At 31.6% G+C, this 16,801-nt stretch overlaps 1 protein-coding gene across 1 annotated transcript; it reads right to left on the bottom strand.

The window, feature by feature from the left end:
• Positions 1-1,534: 1,534 nt before the first annotated feature.
• Positions 1,535-3,881, bottom strand: LOC133798394 (aspartic proteinase PCS1-like). Its single transcript, XM_062236660.1, has one exon. The coding sequence runs from the start codon at positions 3,507-3,509 to the stop codon at positions 2,223-2,225; it is 1,287 nt and encodes a 428-aa protein (XP_062092644.1). The 5' UTR covers positions 3,510-3,881; the 3' UTR covers positions 1,535-2,222.
• Positions 3,882-16,801: the final 12,920 nt, after the last annotated feature.

The following is a 16,801-nucleotide window of genomic DNA, read 5'->3' as shown; positions in this document are numbered from 1 at the left end:
ATGTTTATTTCACTATTACATATATGATTGGATAAATAAAATACGTTAAATAACAAAATAAATAATTAATAAAAGAAATAAAATAATAAATTTACGCACATAAATATTTTTCAGTTATAGTTTTGTAAACATAATTGGTTGAATAATTTAAATACTTTAATATGAAATTTTATAATATGTGACAAGAAATTACTATGGCTCATTTTTTTTTAATTTATTTATCTCATTTATATAACTTTATTAATTTAAAAAAAAATTATTTACCTTATTTATATAACTTTTTCAATTTATTATCTCATTTTTTTAACTTTATTAACAGTGTTATTAAATCTAACTGAAAATAATAATTTCGGTTAAACTCACACTTATAATATATAAAGATATATAAATATATATATATATTTATTGCATTTGACCGATTATAATTCTGTTCAAACTTAAAAAATGAAATTTATTACCCTACATAATATGATTAAAAATTATATTGTTAAGAGAATACACTATTTTACCTTTAGATTTTCGTAAATACTAACATTGTACTCTCTTTTGTTGTTCTTGATAAAATGGTACTCTCTATTTTATTGTTCATACTAAAATAGTACCTAGACCTATTTTTAGTTACAATTATTTTTTGTAAAAATCTTTACCCCACTTATATATTTTATTTATAGTTAAAGTTATTTATAAGTATTGAATAAATTAATTAAACTTAAATAAAATGTAAATAATAATAAAACTAAATAAATTTATATACTTAAATATATATATTAAAATAAATAATATTACTATAAATTTATTTAAGTTAAAATCAGATATTAAATAATAATAAAATGTAACTTGATTTTGGTTATCTTATTCTCATTTTTTTTTTATATTTTCTTTAAGTTTATATGTTTATAAAAATATTTTTTTTATTAAAAGAATTAAAAATAATTTAGTTATAGACAAAATATATAAGTAAAGGTAAAATGATCTTTTAAAAGATAAATTTTATTAAAAATGGGTCACGGTATCACTTTCGTATAAACAATAAAACGGAGGAAACTATATTAGTATTTATGAAAATTAGGAGACATATTTAGTATTTTGTAAAAATTAAGAGGACTAAAATGGTATATTTCTATTGTTAATTATCAAATTTTAATTTTATATAAATTTGTTCTGACATCTATGAAATTCTTATTTTATATGTATGAAAGGGAAAAATTAACAATTCTCTAATGAGATTCTTGCATAATTACCATGAAGTTGATAACTTATACATTACTTTTCTCAATATAATTAAGTGTAATCGGAGAGAAAAATGTTGGCCAAAAAATAAGAGAATAAATTTACTTTACAAAACACGTGGTATATTTGGACCATTGGATAATATATATAGAAAAACGAACGGCTAATTTTATAACAATAATTGCCAATATATGAGTAAAAAGTTAAAAGAATATTACAATTAAAAAATGAAGAATTTAAGGAAGTTAGTTGTAAACCTTGACCTAGACGCAATTAATAATCCAAGTGAAGGTTACACGCCAAGTATAAATATTGCTTAAGATTTTAACTTAAAAAATGGATTGATGTTGTAGCAAACAATCCGTATCAAGTAGACAACAGTATTGATTAAGAAGTTATAGTAAAATCCACAATGGTATTAATTTTATGGAAGTGACCTTTGGCAAAATTGTGGTGGTGCACAGCTCTCCTAATCCTCTTGGCTTATTTGGTTGAATGGCTCCATTGCAATGGGCAAAACTCCATCTATAACACATCTGCTAATCCAAACCAAGCTGTAGGGCACCAATCACATCATGGTTAGCTCCAAATCCATAAACCAAAACCTGCCAAATCTCACCTGCTCACCAATTAAAAATTAACAACCAAACAAAACACTCATTACTCGTCAATTTTCTTCTTCCCCATAAATTAAATGCCTTTCACTTTGCTGCCTCAGACTCAGAGTCAGCGATATGCAGCCTTGGCACACAAGAAGATTCTTTTCTAACATCCCATACTCATGTTTAGCCAACTTTTGGAACACTGGAGCACCACGTTTGTAGACACAATGGCCAAGACACCACACGTGGCATCTCATGATTAGTGTAATTCCACTTATGTGGGACCTTGATCAAGGACGACCAACCAACCCGACCTAAACTTAAATAAAATGACAAACAATTTTGCCGAACACTGCTTGATCTTTTTTGGGTTTTCTACCATTTCAACGTTTAGGGGCCCAAACCTAGTCTTTGACTCGCTAGATCGCACCTAACCTCAGCGAGTCCGACCCTAGACCTGACTAAATCAAACTCAATCCACACATTCTGCTGATGATGATGACCAATCACAAAGGCCTCTATTCCCAAAAGGTCAGAGTTCCCAAATGTGAAGCAGTACACCGAATCACTGCCCTTCCTCATACCGGGTACCCTATACAACAGCGTATCGCCCGGCACACTCATCTCGGCGCCTTGGAAAATCAGAGTCACCGTCGGAAAATCGGAGAAACTCCGCCGAGTCAGTGGTATTTGGTAGCACAAATCCATGGCCCCTTGGAAAACAAAATTTGGGTCGTTTAAAAGGGGAGCTAAACTCTTCGTTTGCTGTGCGAACTCGTTTTTCAACGCCGTGTAAACCGGTCCAAGTAGGAATGTGAACTGAGTCCCAGAGTCAACCATGGTCTGCCCTGCCCCGGTATGGTCCGGTACGAAAACCGATTTTGGAAGCTGTAATAGCTTGTTCGACACTTTAATCCCCACGAGTTGGACTGTGTAAGCGACTCGGTCATAGTACGGTAATGGTTCTGACATTTTAACTAAAGGAGTGTATTTCAAGGGTCCGAGCCAAGCGAAACTTGCCTCGCCGAAGAGTATAAAACCGGACGAGTCACGGCCCGATATGCAGTAGGAGAATTTAGGAAAGCCCATTTGGGAGACGAACGATAAGGAGCCGCGGTTCATGCCGATGAGCCCAGTAGTTTTTGAATCCTCTTCGGAGTTGGAACTGAACCCGGAATCCATGCACCCAAAAATGGTTCTGGGTCGAGGCGAAGACCCAATATAAAAAGTTTCAGAGGCAAGGTTCCCTTCGATGGAAGAGGCGTCGGCGTAGGAGAGCATGGCGTGGCAGAGCTTTTTCGGGTCGCATGAGACGGGTATGGAGAAATCCCGGGTCTGGGTTCGGCAGATTGGGGAGGAGCAAGGAACAGGGGAATAAGAAGACGAAGCGAGTGGATTAAAAACAGAGTTGATGTTCTGGGCTTTTTTGCAATGAAGCCACGAAAGCTCACTCCCAGTGTCAAGCACCATGGTAACGGTCTGTGGAGGCGAGCCGACGGTTAACGTGACGGTCAACGTGACGTTGTGGTGGAAGGGGAGTTTGCTCGATGGCTTCGTGACCGTCTGGAGTTTCAATGGCAAAATGAGTGTGTTCATGGACGAAGAAGAACATAGAGTTTGTGTGATGAGAAAGCTAACAATGGTGATAAGTTGGAGCAGAGGGAGCGAGATACTCATGGCTAAATGAACAATGGAAGAAGCAATGAGGACACTGCGAGGTTTTGGGAGAAGTCCGAAGCTCTGTTTTTCTGATTTGGTGGGTTTATTAAGACTTTAATAATAAGCGTGTGTGTGTGTGTGTGTGTGTGTGTGTGTGTAGGTGTGTGTTTGGTTGCTTAAGTCGAAGGCTATAGTGTCTAGTTTGGAATAATGACAATAGAACTAAGGACATGACAAAATGAGTTTTTTTTTTCCGTCTTTCTTTTAGATTTGGGTTTTCACTGGTTCTTCTGGGTGCAGAAGATAAACGACACACAATATTAGTATTAAGCTACCTTTTCACCTTCTCTTTCCAGCATGCTGCATGCATATATAAATATATATATATGTATGCATGTTTGTATAAGTCCCACTATAATAATAATAATTGCAAATAATTTTTAGCATACATTTCGACGTGTGGTAATCTTTTACGCAAAGTGTAGCATCAAGAATATGAATTATGTATATGTAAATATATGACCAAAATTAATTCTTAATCTAAGAAAAAATGGTGAAAACTTTTGTATATTTGAAAATATCAAAGAAATCCTTAAAATAAAAACAAGCGTATTCAACCATTAACAATCCTTTTCAAATGGAATGATAGAATTGTTTTTGCGAAAAGACAAATGCCTCAGCACAACATTATGCATCCAATTTTGACTAACGAAATAATAATAATAAAAAACTATTTTATTATAGAATATAATCAATTAGTAAGTTATTGAATATGGAGTTAAATGAATAAAACTTATACCGAATATAAATAAGACATAAAATTAAATCTGTATCATAATTTTTAAAATATCGTACACCACGAGTTTATTTATTTTTTGTTTGACTTAGTAATGTATGTTTTGCCTCGAGCAATCTTTGATTTTTATCAATTTGAATATAAAGAGATTTAAATAAATAAAAAATATTCTTTTAAATATTTTATTTAAAGGTATCTCTTAGTCTTACTATTATATAAGTGTAATATAAAGTGTAAGGTTAAATTCAGTCTACATTAAACTCTCTTCTGTAATTTTTTTGATCAATAATTGACATGTGATTCTACTAATAATTTCAAAAAATATTAAAATATAAAAAATTAAATAATATAAACAAAAAAAAAATGTAAAATATAAAATTTAAAAGTACACCGCAAGAAAAAATGGTCGGATTTTAAATTAAGTGACTAATATACCGTAAAAAAATGAAATCTCTTTTCACTGATACGTACATAGGGATCCACAAGTGTAATTTGTAAAATACACGTGACTTCACCAAATCCATACATTAAATAAAATATAAAAAGACATAAAACCTTAATTAAAAAAATCATACACCACAGCATATGTTTAGATAGACTTTCACTGTCCGACCAAGTCTTTGTTTGTACCCTTCTAAACACGACAATTTTTCTGATAATAATATTACACCACTCCATTTGTTCTATTTTGAAACTCAATTAAAAAATGTGAAACAAAGATACGAAGTTGATTTTTTTCTTTCAATCTAGCATTGATTAATCTTGGTGTTTTGCTTTTGTCTTGGGTTCACAAATTAGAACCCAACACCCAGCTGGCATTTGTTTATATATATATAGTTTTATGTGTGTGTGTGGTGTGCTCAGCCATATTTATTCAATATTTGATATGTGAATTCAACTTAAATATTTTACACTTTTTATTAACAATATAAATCATTAATACGATACACTTGTCAAAAAAAAAAAAAACAAATGTGAAATAAAGTGAAAAAGGGAGTATTCGATTAAAGGTCAATGCAATTATATGTTGTTCCGATTAAGTAAATGTAAATATATAAATATATATATATATTTTTTGTTTATATACATCTGTTAATGATAATTAGTGCTCCAACTGCGATTACTCCTTGTATTAGCTCAAGATTCCAATCAATCAATCATCAAAAAAGTAGAAGAAAATAATTAAGTTTCGAATCCAACATCTAAATCGACAAAAAGCAAAAATAGAAGGAAAATAAATAAGCTTTCTTATAATCTTAGCATAGAAAAAAAAATTATTTTGGTAGAAATAGGGTGTCAAATCGGAATCAATCCAATTGAGTCAAACTAATTTAATTAATTCAATTACTAAAAATTAGATATTTAATTATAATTTAATTGAATCTAATTTGAAAAATTGGTTGTCAATTAAATTGGTTTGATTGAAAGATGAGACTATTGGAATCCATCCTCCAATCAAACTAATCCAATCTTTATATAATATATTATAAAAATATTTATATTTATATAAAATAAAAACATATTTAATTTGGTGAATTTTCATTAGTTGTCATATGCTTATCCTACACTCTACCACACCATAGTATAAAAAAAACATAAAGAGACTCATTTCATTTCCTTTTAGCTTCACAGACGAAATCACGTTTTGAGATCTTAGTGTCGTCTTCTTCTCTCAAACAAAAACCCTCGTCTTTTTTTCTCTCATCTTAAAGCTTCCCTTTCTCACATAAGCTTATCATTGTTGTTTTGAGACTAACATTTCAATTTTAGTGGCTATGTTAGTTACTTTAGTATTATAATTTCAAACTTTTAGCTTTAATGTTATTATATTTCAATTATAATGTTGATGACTTGGTGTATTACTACTAAAGGATGATCTTTAGTTTCTTGTTTGTATGTTTTTTTCCCTCTTTGATATAACAAATTAGGTCATTAAAGATTAAACAAAAAAATTAAACCAACCAATATTCTAATATAATTACGAATGTGATATATTGGATTGAATTGACTATTGAAGATCGCTGGTATTGGATTGGATTGGAAGATGATATTTAATTGAATTGGATTGGTTAAGAGTACAAATATTGGATTAAATTGGATCATCAACCTTAGTACAAAACTTAATAACTATCTTGTTTTTCCTTACAAAAAAAAAAAAAAAAATCCTTAAATTTTTTTAAGGGTTTATACATTTTTGGACCCTGTGTTTTTTCTTATTATCTGTTTGGACCCTATGTTTTGACAAATTACTTTTTGGACCCTATGTTTTGTAAAATAGTTAAAATAGAACTCCTAAACCCGATTTTGGTTAATGTTTTCTCAACTAAAATCACAAATAATTTACCAAACTAACAATTCAGAACAAAAATAAAATCATTCTGCTTAAAAACTGTGTTGTTATATTCAATTTTTTCTTCATCAAAATTGAGTTTATGGTTTTATTTTAACCATTTTACAAAACATAGAGTCCAAAAAATAATTTGTCAAAACACAGGGTCCAAACAGATAATGAAAAAAAACACATGGTCTAAAAATATATAACCATTTTTTTAATAATGTAAATTGTTGCATGTTTGAAGTTGCCCCAAATCACCAATAATTCATTATTAAACATAATTTTTTGAATCATATTGTTCATTTTTGTGCAAAATCTCACCTACACTATTATTAAAAAAAAATTAGACTTTCTACAACTAAATTTAAATTGTGTTGTGAAATTTTTTGGGATGCATAATTGCATAGTGAAGTGCCGTCGTTGGAAACGTGTATCCACAGGTGATACATAGACTTCTCGCGATGCAAAGACCTATGTGTTGAAGTTATTTCATTGTTGTAATGTCCTTTTTTGCTATAACCATTTAATAGAAAGTTCTTATTGGTATTGGAGCAGCAAAATACCAATGTCAACACACAAAGTACTCTCTCATCATAGACTCTTTAATAAGAAAACAAATTTTAACTTAACAAACATTGGAGAAGACCTAAATAATTTCAACGAAAGATCAAAAGGAGAACACATATACCTGGGTTAGAAAAATTGGCGGACTTCATGACTCATACATGGATTAAACAATAACAAGAACGAGCCTTGAAAACCTTCTACGCAACTTAGACCCAGATTTTTCATAAAATCAAAACAAATTTCTTAAGCTCACACCTCAGCTACTTTGATTAAGATCCAAGCATGAAAGGGGAAGAGCACGTGAGTTTTTCCAAAAATCAAAACAAATTTCTAAACCCTAACCTCATATTACTATGATTAAGTTGCATAAGTGAGAGAGGGTGAAATTTTCTAAATTTCATGTACTCCAATTAATACTTTTAGATGTGAGAGAAGGTGAACGTGTTGGGGTTTTATGCCCTAATTAAAACTCAAATTCTTTGTAATATCATTTTATTATCAATAAAAGAATAGAAATCATTTTTTGACTTGGTCAATCACTTTGCTCACATGTTTTATTTTCATGTTTATTTGTTTAATATAAACTTCTATTAAATCCCGAGCATATAGCTAATCTTATTTATAGTGACGTAATCACAGTGGAATATAAATATGATTATATGTTCAAAATAAGTTAGTCCTAAGATTAGTCAGTGCACCGGATTTATACTGACTTGCCAATCTACGATATGATCTACTTACACATTACAGTGTTATGTTCTTTCCAGAACATTAGCAAAGTAGATAAGATCGGATGTATTTGTTACATCGGACAGGACCGATATTGACAGTTGATAAGATAAGTAAATATACCGTTATTATCTATTCTAGTCATATCATATAGTTGACCATAAGTCAATTCAATCTCAATTTTGAGTGGTTAGTATTCTAACTGATTGTATTATTTGAGTTCTTTGACTTGTTCGTTACTAGCTTACCCTACGGACTAGCTCATACTTACATCTTAGGAACTCGATAGTATAATTGAGTGGGAGTGTTAATTGTTGCGGTATTTTTTTCTTTCTGCTACGCAAGTATACGCAATCGAATAAACAAGTAATAGTAGTGGAAATACAGTATCGTTCCGTCAGGGAATTAATCCAATAATTACTAATAGCAAACTTTTATTTCTATTTGACTAATAAAAATTTAATGACAATTAACAACGAACAATAAACTAGAAAAGCATAATTTAATTAACAAAATTTAATATAAGAGAAATATTAGAGCATTCTAATTTCATCAACCTTCAATTCTATTCAAACAATAATACTACTAATATGTTTCTTTGATCTATGATTATAGCAGGTTTACTATTGACAATTCTATTCTTTCTCAAGATATAAAATATTCATTTTACCTGTGAATTCTCTACATGTCTGTGATAAATTCTACACATAAACCGCATTAAGAACAAAAACCTAATTGCTACACAAACCAATTTGATACTTTCGTTCTAAATTGAAATCTATGTCTATTGCCTAAAGCTATTCCAATTCTCACTTTTTCAGATATTGAATTAAAACCAATAATCATGCAAAAGATGACCAATCAATTACAAGCATTAAACATAAGAATAATAGATAAACATAAATTCAAAGAATCATAGAAATTGCATTAAAGAAGAATAGAATAACAAGTGACTACATTAAAATACTCTAAATAAGAATTTAGTTCATAATATTAAACATCATCACAACATCTAAAATTCAAAAGCATAAAAGAAATAATAAAAATGAATTCTTCTTTGTTTCTTTTCTCCTGCCGTCAGAACTCCTCCCCCCTCTGTTTCTTCCCATCTTCTTTTTATTTTTTCCAAAAACCAAAACCTACGAATTTCCATAAAAATTTCCAAAAATACCCTTGTGCCGATATATCGCCTACAATGCTGCGATATATCGCCTGCCGAATGTACTCAATAAAAACGCAATATCTAATGTCGTTTCTGCTTCAGCCAAAAATTGAAATTGCTCACGCGGCGATATATCGCCTGTACCAAATTTCCAAATATTAACCAATTTCGACTACTTAAACAAATATTTATCTGAATTCTCGTACTAATCAGAATTATAGCGACACACTGCACAAGTTTACCAAACAGATCAAATACAAACTTTCTCTTGAGAAAAACAACCAAATCAAATTGAAAAAATTATGAATAAGCCTTTATTTTGTACCCTATCGCCCAAGACAGGCGATATATCGCATGTACCAAATTTCCAAATATTAACAAATTTCGACTACTTAAACAGATATTTATCCAAAATCTCGTACTAATCAGAATTATAGCGACACACTGCACAAGTTCACCAAATAGATCAAATACAAACTTTCTCTTGAGAAAAACAACCAAATCAAACTGAAAAAATTATGAATAAGCGTATATTTTGTACGCTTATCATTAATCATAGACATGAACATCTATAGCTTCTGATGAAGAAGTGAAACAATGGTTTCCTTTTAGTTTGGTTCAAGATGCTAAATGGTAGGGATCTCATTTCAGTAATTAAATTAGTTTACTGAAATATCATTTACAAGGAACTAAGTGTTTTAAGGATAAAATACAATGAGGGGTAAAACGGTATTTTAGTCCTATCTCATTGTAGACCGTCTATAGAGGATTGAATGACAATTATGGTTGTATCAATGGATAATTAATAGCATATATATATATATTTTATAGAGCGTTCTATAAATTCAAGAGTGCAATTCCGAGTCTATAATGGAATCACGAGGAATTAATAAGTTAGTAAATTAATTTATTTGTTAGATTTATGATAACTTATTGGAACTTGATTTCATAGGCCCATGGTCCCCATTTTACCTTGGATAAAATCATCTAGATAGTCTCAATTAATTGATTTAATCATCAATTAGTATTATCAAAGTTGACCATGTCAATTTTGGATAGTTTCACAGAGTTATGTAATTCTGAGAAAAAAAGAGAAATTATGGCAAATTTATTAATTAAGATAAATTGGTATCTAAATTAATAAATAAGTTTAAATCAAGGTTCAAATTATAAATAATTAATTTGATAAAGGATTTAAATAATTATTTAATTAATTAAATTAATAGAAAATAATACAGGCCTTGATTTTAAGTCCAATGGGCTTATAATCAAATGACAAATTTCATGGGCCTATAGCCCATGATAATTTCGACCTAGGGCTTCAAAATGACTATTGATTTTTTAATTAAATTAAATGGCCTAATTGAGTCTATAAAAGGAGTGCTTAGAGAGAAGTCAAAACATAAGTTTAATTACTGGTTTTCTGATAGTTTTAGATTCTCTCTAAACACAAATCCTTTTCTAAGCCTCTTTGTTATTTTCTCTTCTTCTCTCTGTATCTATCTCATGTGTTGAGAATTGCCCACGCTAGTCTAGGTGGTTCTAAGGATACATTGCAAGATTGTGAAGAAAATAGAAGATCGGTTCAGTTTCTTGATAATACTCTGCGACAGAGAGGATACAAAAGTTAGAGAAACTGAAGGAATGACTGTTTCATTCTGCTGCGTATACTGTAAGTATTCTATTATTTGTTTATCTTTTAATTCAATTTTAGAAACATGTTTTAGGCTATCTCGTATTAATTTGTTTAATATTAGATATACATGAAAATAAATAAAGATCATGTATAAGCTAATCCAACAACTAGTATCAGAGATTTTGGTAATCTTTATTTTCATGCATGAACATGTTTAAAATTGGATTATTTGATATGTTTGAATAATTGGATGGTTTTCATGTTTTTATGAAGCATATTGATTTGATGTGAATTTTAGCATTTTTTAGGTTATTTTATTGTGTTTTCTATGCTATTAATTTTTATATATGTTTTATTTTGTGTAAAACATATTAAAAATTAATTAGAAAATGGTTTTGGTTTGAAAAATTGCTCAAAAAAATTTTTGGAAAAAATTTGGCCTGGCTGCCCATGTGCGCGTGCGCGCCCACGCACACCAGCCACCAGCACAGTGATCAATACCCATGGGTACTATTCATCCAAAAAAAAATTTAAATTAAAGAAAAATTAAAATTGTGGATATTTATTATTTATAATCAAAGCCAAAAATATCAGATTTGTTATGTATTTTAAATTATTTTTTAAAAATTAGATATTTTTGTTAGTTGAGATTTAAATAATTAGATATTTTCTACAAACATTCAAATTCAAATTTAAAAATAGATTAACAACTTAATTTTAAATATTTTAATATATTAAAATATTAGAATTATGATATCAGATATTTAAGATATTTTCATTTAAATTCTTGATATTTTTATCAAATCTTTATTTGAAAATATAAATATCTTTTTATTTTATAGTTTTTTAATATTTAAATTATTTGAAATTTGAACATTGTTAGTTAGATATTTTTTATGGATATTTGAATTTGTTTAACTATTTTGAGATATTTTAGGGTTGTTATAACTATTTATATATATATATATATTAATGGTTAAAATATTAGCTAATAGTTGTAACAACACAAGATATTTTTGGAAAATAGTTTAGATATTGATTTTAAAATTTAAAATTGGTTAAATTTTGAAAAATATCATTTTTTTTTCAGCCAATTAATAAAATATTTTTTTTAATAAATGGGATTTAAATTAACTTTGATTAATTGTTGATAAATCCTATTTAAATTAAATTAATATTTTTTTTCAAATTAACTTAAAACCAAGTTGATTGTTGATAAATGAAATTTAAATTAACTATTGTTAATTATTGATAAATTTCATTTAAATTGACTTATTTTTTGTACAAATTTAATTAATTTGAATTTTTTGATAAATTCTAGATAATTAATTGTGGTATTTTTGCATAAATTCATAGAATTGCTCATATAGTAACATGATTAGGCCCATCCAATTATAACATGTCTGTTTGCATTATATGTGGTATTTTTGCAACTAGGCTTAGATGCATATAGTGGCCCATATGTTTGTTAGATATATGGTATTTTGCCAAATAAAATATTCATAAAATGATATGTTTTATTTGGGCCCATTAGAAAATGTAAAGTTTAAATTCCTCTCTTGTGGGTGATTCCACTTGTGAATGTTCATTTGCTTTGCATGACTATAGTGGGCCTAATCAATTAATAATAATTAATAAAACGAAGATTTAAATTTCTGTCTTTTGGACCTTGTATGGAAGATAGGGGGCCTTTGTAGTGGGAACGACATACTAGACCTAATCCTCCTTCATACAAGCCCAATTGTTAAGGCCCATTTACCTGAGTTGGACTTAATTGTATATGTTCATTATATTAGTTAAACCTAAATATTGATTAGCAACAAATTAATTCTAAATTAATTGAATTTGTTTCAATGTGATACTTTAGAATTAATAAGAAATTATAGGACTTTGGTTTTAAAAATTTAATCTGTTTTTTTTTTTGGAAAACCAGTTATTAATTTTTCTAAAAATAAATAATAAAAATACTATTTTTTATTTAATAATGAGCTTATTTTAAGGATTTTATTCGATCTCCACTGTTGGTTTAACATAGTCAATAGCTTAATGGGGCCTCGAGGCGCTTTGATTCGTCCCCCTACGGAAGGTGTTCATTAGTTATTTTGACAAGGTTAGATCTCGAAAGATAGATAATTATAGGTCAAATTCTACTAGACTCATCCCTACAGTGACTACTAGGACTAAATCTATGATTATCGAAACTGTGGGTCTAGCTCATAAAATAAGAGATTTTGTTTTCTTATTTTGATCGAATAATAGGTTGTTAATAGTGGTGTCCATTATTAAACGAGTTTACAACTCTATTTAACTAGTGGTATTTTTTACTCTCGCCAACCGAGACAAGGATATCATAGATTAGTTAAAAACCTAAAGAAATAGAGATATGATTGTTTTTTGTATTTTTTCTCACATCTTACATATTTTTGGTATATGTTGTGCTATTTCTTAAAATTTGTGTGAATAGAAGTTTTATTGAGCAAATGTGATTGATTTCTATTTTATTGGTAATGTGTAGTTTTAAGTTAAGTAGTGTCTACTCCCATCCTTTCTCAACTTTCGATGGAGAAACTCACTGGATAAAACTTCCTTAATTGGAAGCAGAATAACAACATAGAATTGATTGGTCACAACTTTGAATTCATCATGATTGAGGAATCCCCAGAATGAGCATCGTGTCCGCACGTTAGTGATGGCACTGTTTATGCTCGTGATGGTACCGTAAATGCTTGGATAGCACCATCTCTGCACGTTCGTGATGGCACCATAAATTCTCGGATGGCACCGTGTCTGCACGTTCGTGCTCAACTCAACTATGGTCTGACACAACTCATGAACGAGCTTCAGATTATTGAACCTGTCATGGGTGGACCTAGTAAAGGAGGAGAAAAGAAAACTACTGTTGTTGCTGCTGATCTAACTAAGGCTGAAGCTAACCAAGCTTCGTCTTCGAAAGCTGGAAACAAGAGGAAAGGTGGACAAAACAACAACCCCAAGCCTGCAAAGGCTGCAAAGACGAGTGCATAACCACGTGCACAGATGCCTAAGGGGAAGAACATGAAAAACAAGAAAGGTAAAGATAAATTTTTTCACTGCAAAGAGAATGGGCATTGGAAACGAGATTTGTAATGCCCCAAATTTCCTAATAAGGTTTAGGACCTTGATTAGGAGGCCGAGAGGGCCATAATTGATTTATTATGGTATTTAATGATTATATGCATGTTTATGTGAATTATATTATTATATGATGGTGAATGCATGCATATGGGTTCATATTTTAATTGCAAAGGGCATTTTGGTAATTTGGTTGTTGGGGGCGTGATTGTGTATTTTCATGCATATGGGTGAATTATAAATAATACCACATTATATGTGGATTGGTTCGAGCCATTCGACATGAGACGATCATGGAAATGCAGGTTTTTGGTCTAGTCATAACGGAATTATGTTCGGGGCTCGGAGTGAGTCTCGGGGTAATTTGGTGATTAGAACGTTGTCGGGAATTAAAGGGTAACGAGATGTGAATTACTGGTATTTGAGAATATTGAGAATAATGGGAATTGGAGGGTGTTAATTATAATTAACGAGATAGGCGGGAAAGGACGATTTTACCCTTGGGAGTGTTTAGAAGCCTTTATTTGACCTAGGGGCAAAATAGTCTTTTCACCCTTAAGATATATATCAGCCCTTTGAGTTTAGAAGGCTGTGGAATTGTTAAAAAACAGAGCATCATTATCCTCATCTCTCTCCCTCACCGTGCACCATTTTCCCTCTTTCTCTCTTTGGAGTTTTGAAGCCAAATTTGAAGGAATAAGCTAGGAAATCAAGGTTTGAGCTTAGGAACTTGATTCAGCCATTGAAGGGGATTTAAAACCAAGCTTGAGGTAAGGAAACTCAGCCATGAAAGTCCTGCTATACCCTGTTTTCTTATAAGTTTCAACTTGTGATTTCTTGGTTAATAGTTGGAATTAGTGGAAGTTTTTGAGTAAGATTGATTGGGTTTTGATGGGGGTTTGATATAGAAGATGTTTAGTGGTTGAATTGGGTGTTAGGTTGATGTTTGGGATTGGTTTGAAGGGCTGGTTTTGAGGAGAAATGCAGGGGAAGAAATTTGGTTTCTTGCTGTTTTGTGTAATGAGCCGCGGCATGGCTATGGTGAGCCGCGACCTGTGTGGATTTCTGGGGAGGTTTCGCCTCTGTCTGAGGGTGAGCCGTGACATGGCTAGGGAGGGCCGCGGCCCATAAGGTCATTTTTGGCCAGAAATGGGTTTTTGACTTGGGGATGCTAGTTTTAGGCCTCGGGATCGATCCTATCACCCGGTTTAGTGTGGATTGATGTCCCGGAGGCTAGATATTGGTTTGGGAACCTTTGTTTTCATTCTTATTGATGAATCCTATATTTTTGGTTATGACTAGGTGACCGCTAAAGGACTAAAAGTTGATCGTTCTCAAGGGTCGTTCTTTTAATCATTTTTGCTTAAACCCAAGGTAAGAAAACTGCACCCCATATGTGACATGCATGGTTATGTTCGATGCATGTTGAGTGTTTAAATGTAAACATTGATTGCATAATGAATGCTTGGCAATTTTGCCCATTTGCATATGATTATTATTGAGGCATGCTGGATGATTAAATGTGATGCACGAGAAACATGTGATTAGGGCATGCCATGAATGATGAATATGAGATTGGTCAGAGCTTGAGTCTCTATGTTTGTGCATGATCATTATTATGCTCGCAATTATTAAGTAAGCATGTTGAATGCCCCATATTTGGATGTTTGACATATGATATATGTTTGGTAGCAGTGCTTACTTGTGCATGGTACTGACTCATTAGTCAGAATTGACAAAGGTGTTAGTATCAACTATGAAGCTGTGACTCATTAGTCAGGTTTGGCAGTGGTACTGGGCACTGGTCACATTGCGCTGACTCATTAGTCAGGATGGCCTTAGCGTGATCCATGCAAGCCAACAAAGATTAGATCTAATCAACATCTGCATTGAATGACTCAAAGAGCGTTAGTGCAGGACCGACCTCAAGTTCGATGAATAATATAAGCACTTGAAGGCTAGTGGCTTACCTAGCAGCCACTCTTCCATTTGAATTAGTGACTTGCTTGTTAGTCACTCAGTATGGTTTACCAGAACCTGTTGAAGGCTAGTGGCTTACCCAACAACCACTCTTCCATTTGAATTAGTGACTTGTTTGTCAGTCACTCAGTATGGTTTAACAAGACCTCAAAGTGATATTCACTCATCTGATCAGAGTTGTGAGCTCTGTATGATCATTTTGATCATCGTATGCATGGCTTTGGGTGCTGAGCCCCATAGTGACTTGCTTGCTGGTCACTCAGCATGGTTTACCAGAACCTCAAGTGTTGAGACACTCATCTGATTTGGATTGACTTGATAGTCCTCCAATCAGAAGGGCAGGATTTCTTATCCTGGATACCCCCGCATTGTTTGAACTCATTTGCATGCTTGAATAAAGCTGTGTTTGCTAGGCATGCCAGAAATGATTTGATATCATGATATGACTGTTTATGATCATATGAGTTTTCTTGCTGGGCTTCGGCTCACGGGTGCTTTGTGGTGCAGGTAAAGGCAAAAGGAAGCTGGACCATCCTTGAGTTGGAGAGCTTAGGTGATGACGTGTACATATGCAGCTGCTCGACCAATACTTGGGCGAGGTTTGAAAGTGGAACTAGGGTTAAACCCTATTTTGCCGCTTAGAACGACCTGTTGTAAATCTTTTCTTGTAATAGACTCTGAAGTTATATTTTTGGGATCCCAATGTATACAGTAAACGTTCTAGTGAAACGTTATATCTTAACCAAAATTTTTAATCCCTAAACCGCTAATCATACTTAGTTACACGTTTATGGCCAAACGACTCGATTAGCGAGTTTAGCACTGTTTGCAATGTGCACTGTAGCGGTCCCTGGAGTTGGGGCGTTACAAGATTGCCCCAAGTTTCTTGTAGCGAAAAACAAAGGTAATGATTATATTTCATTTATCTTAGAAACATGTGTTTTAGAGAATGATAAATCCGTTTGGATTATTGATTCTGGATCTACCAACCATG

The sequence above is a fragment of the Humulus lupulus genome, chromosome 8 (genome assembly GCF_963169125.1).
Source record: "Humulus lupulus chromosome 8, drHumLupu1.1, whole genome shotgun sequence".
Classification (NCBI taxonomy): domain Eukaryota; kingdom Viridiplantae; phylum Streptophyta; class Magnoliopsida; order Rosales; family Cannabaceae; genus Humulus; species Humulus lupulus.
This window is presented reverse-complemented; position numbering and strand designations above follow the sequence as displayed.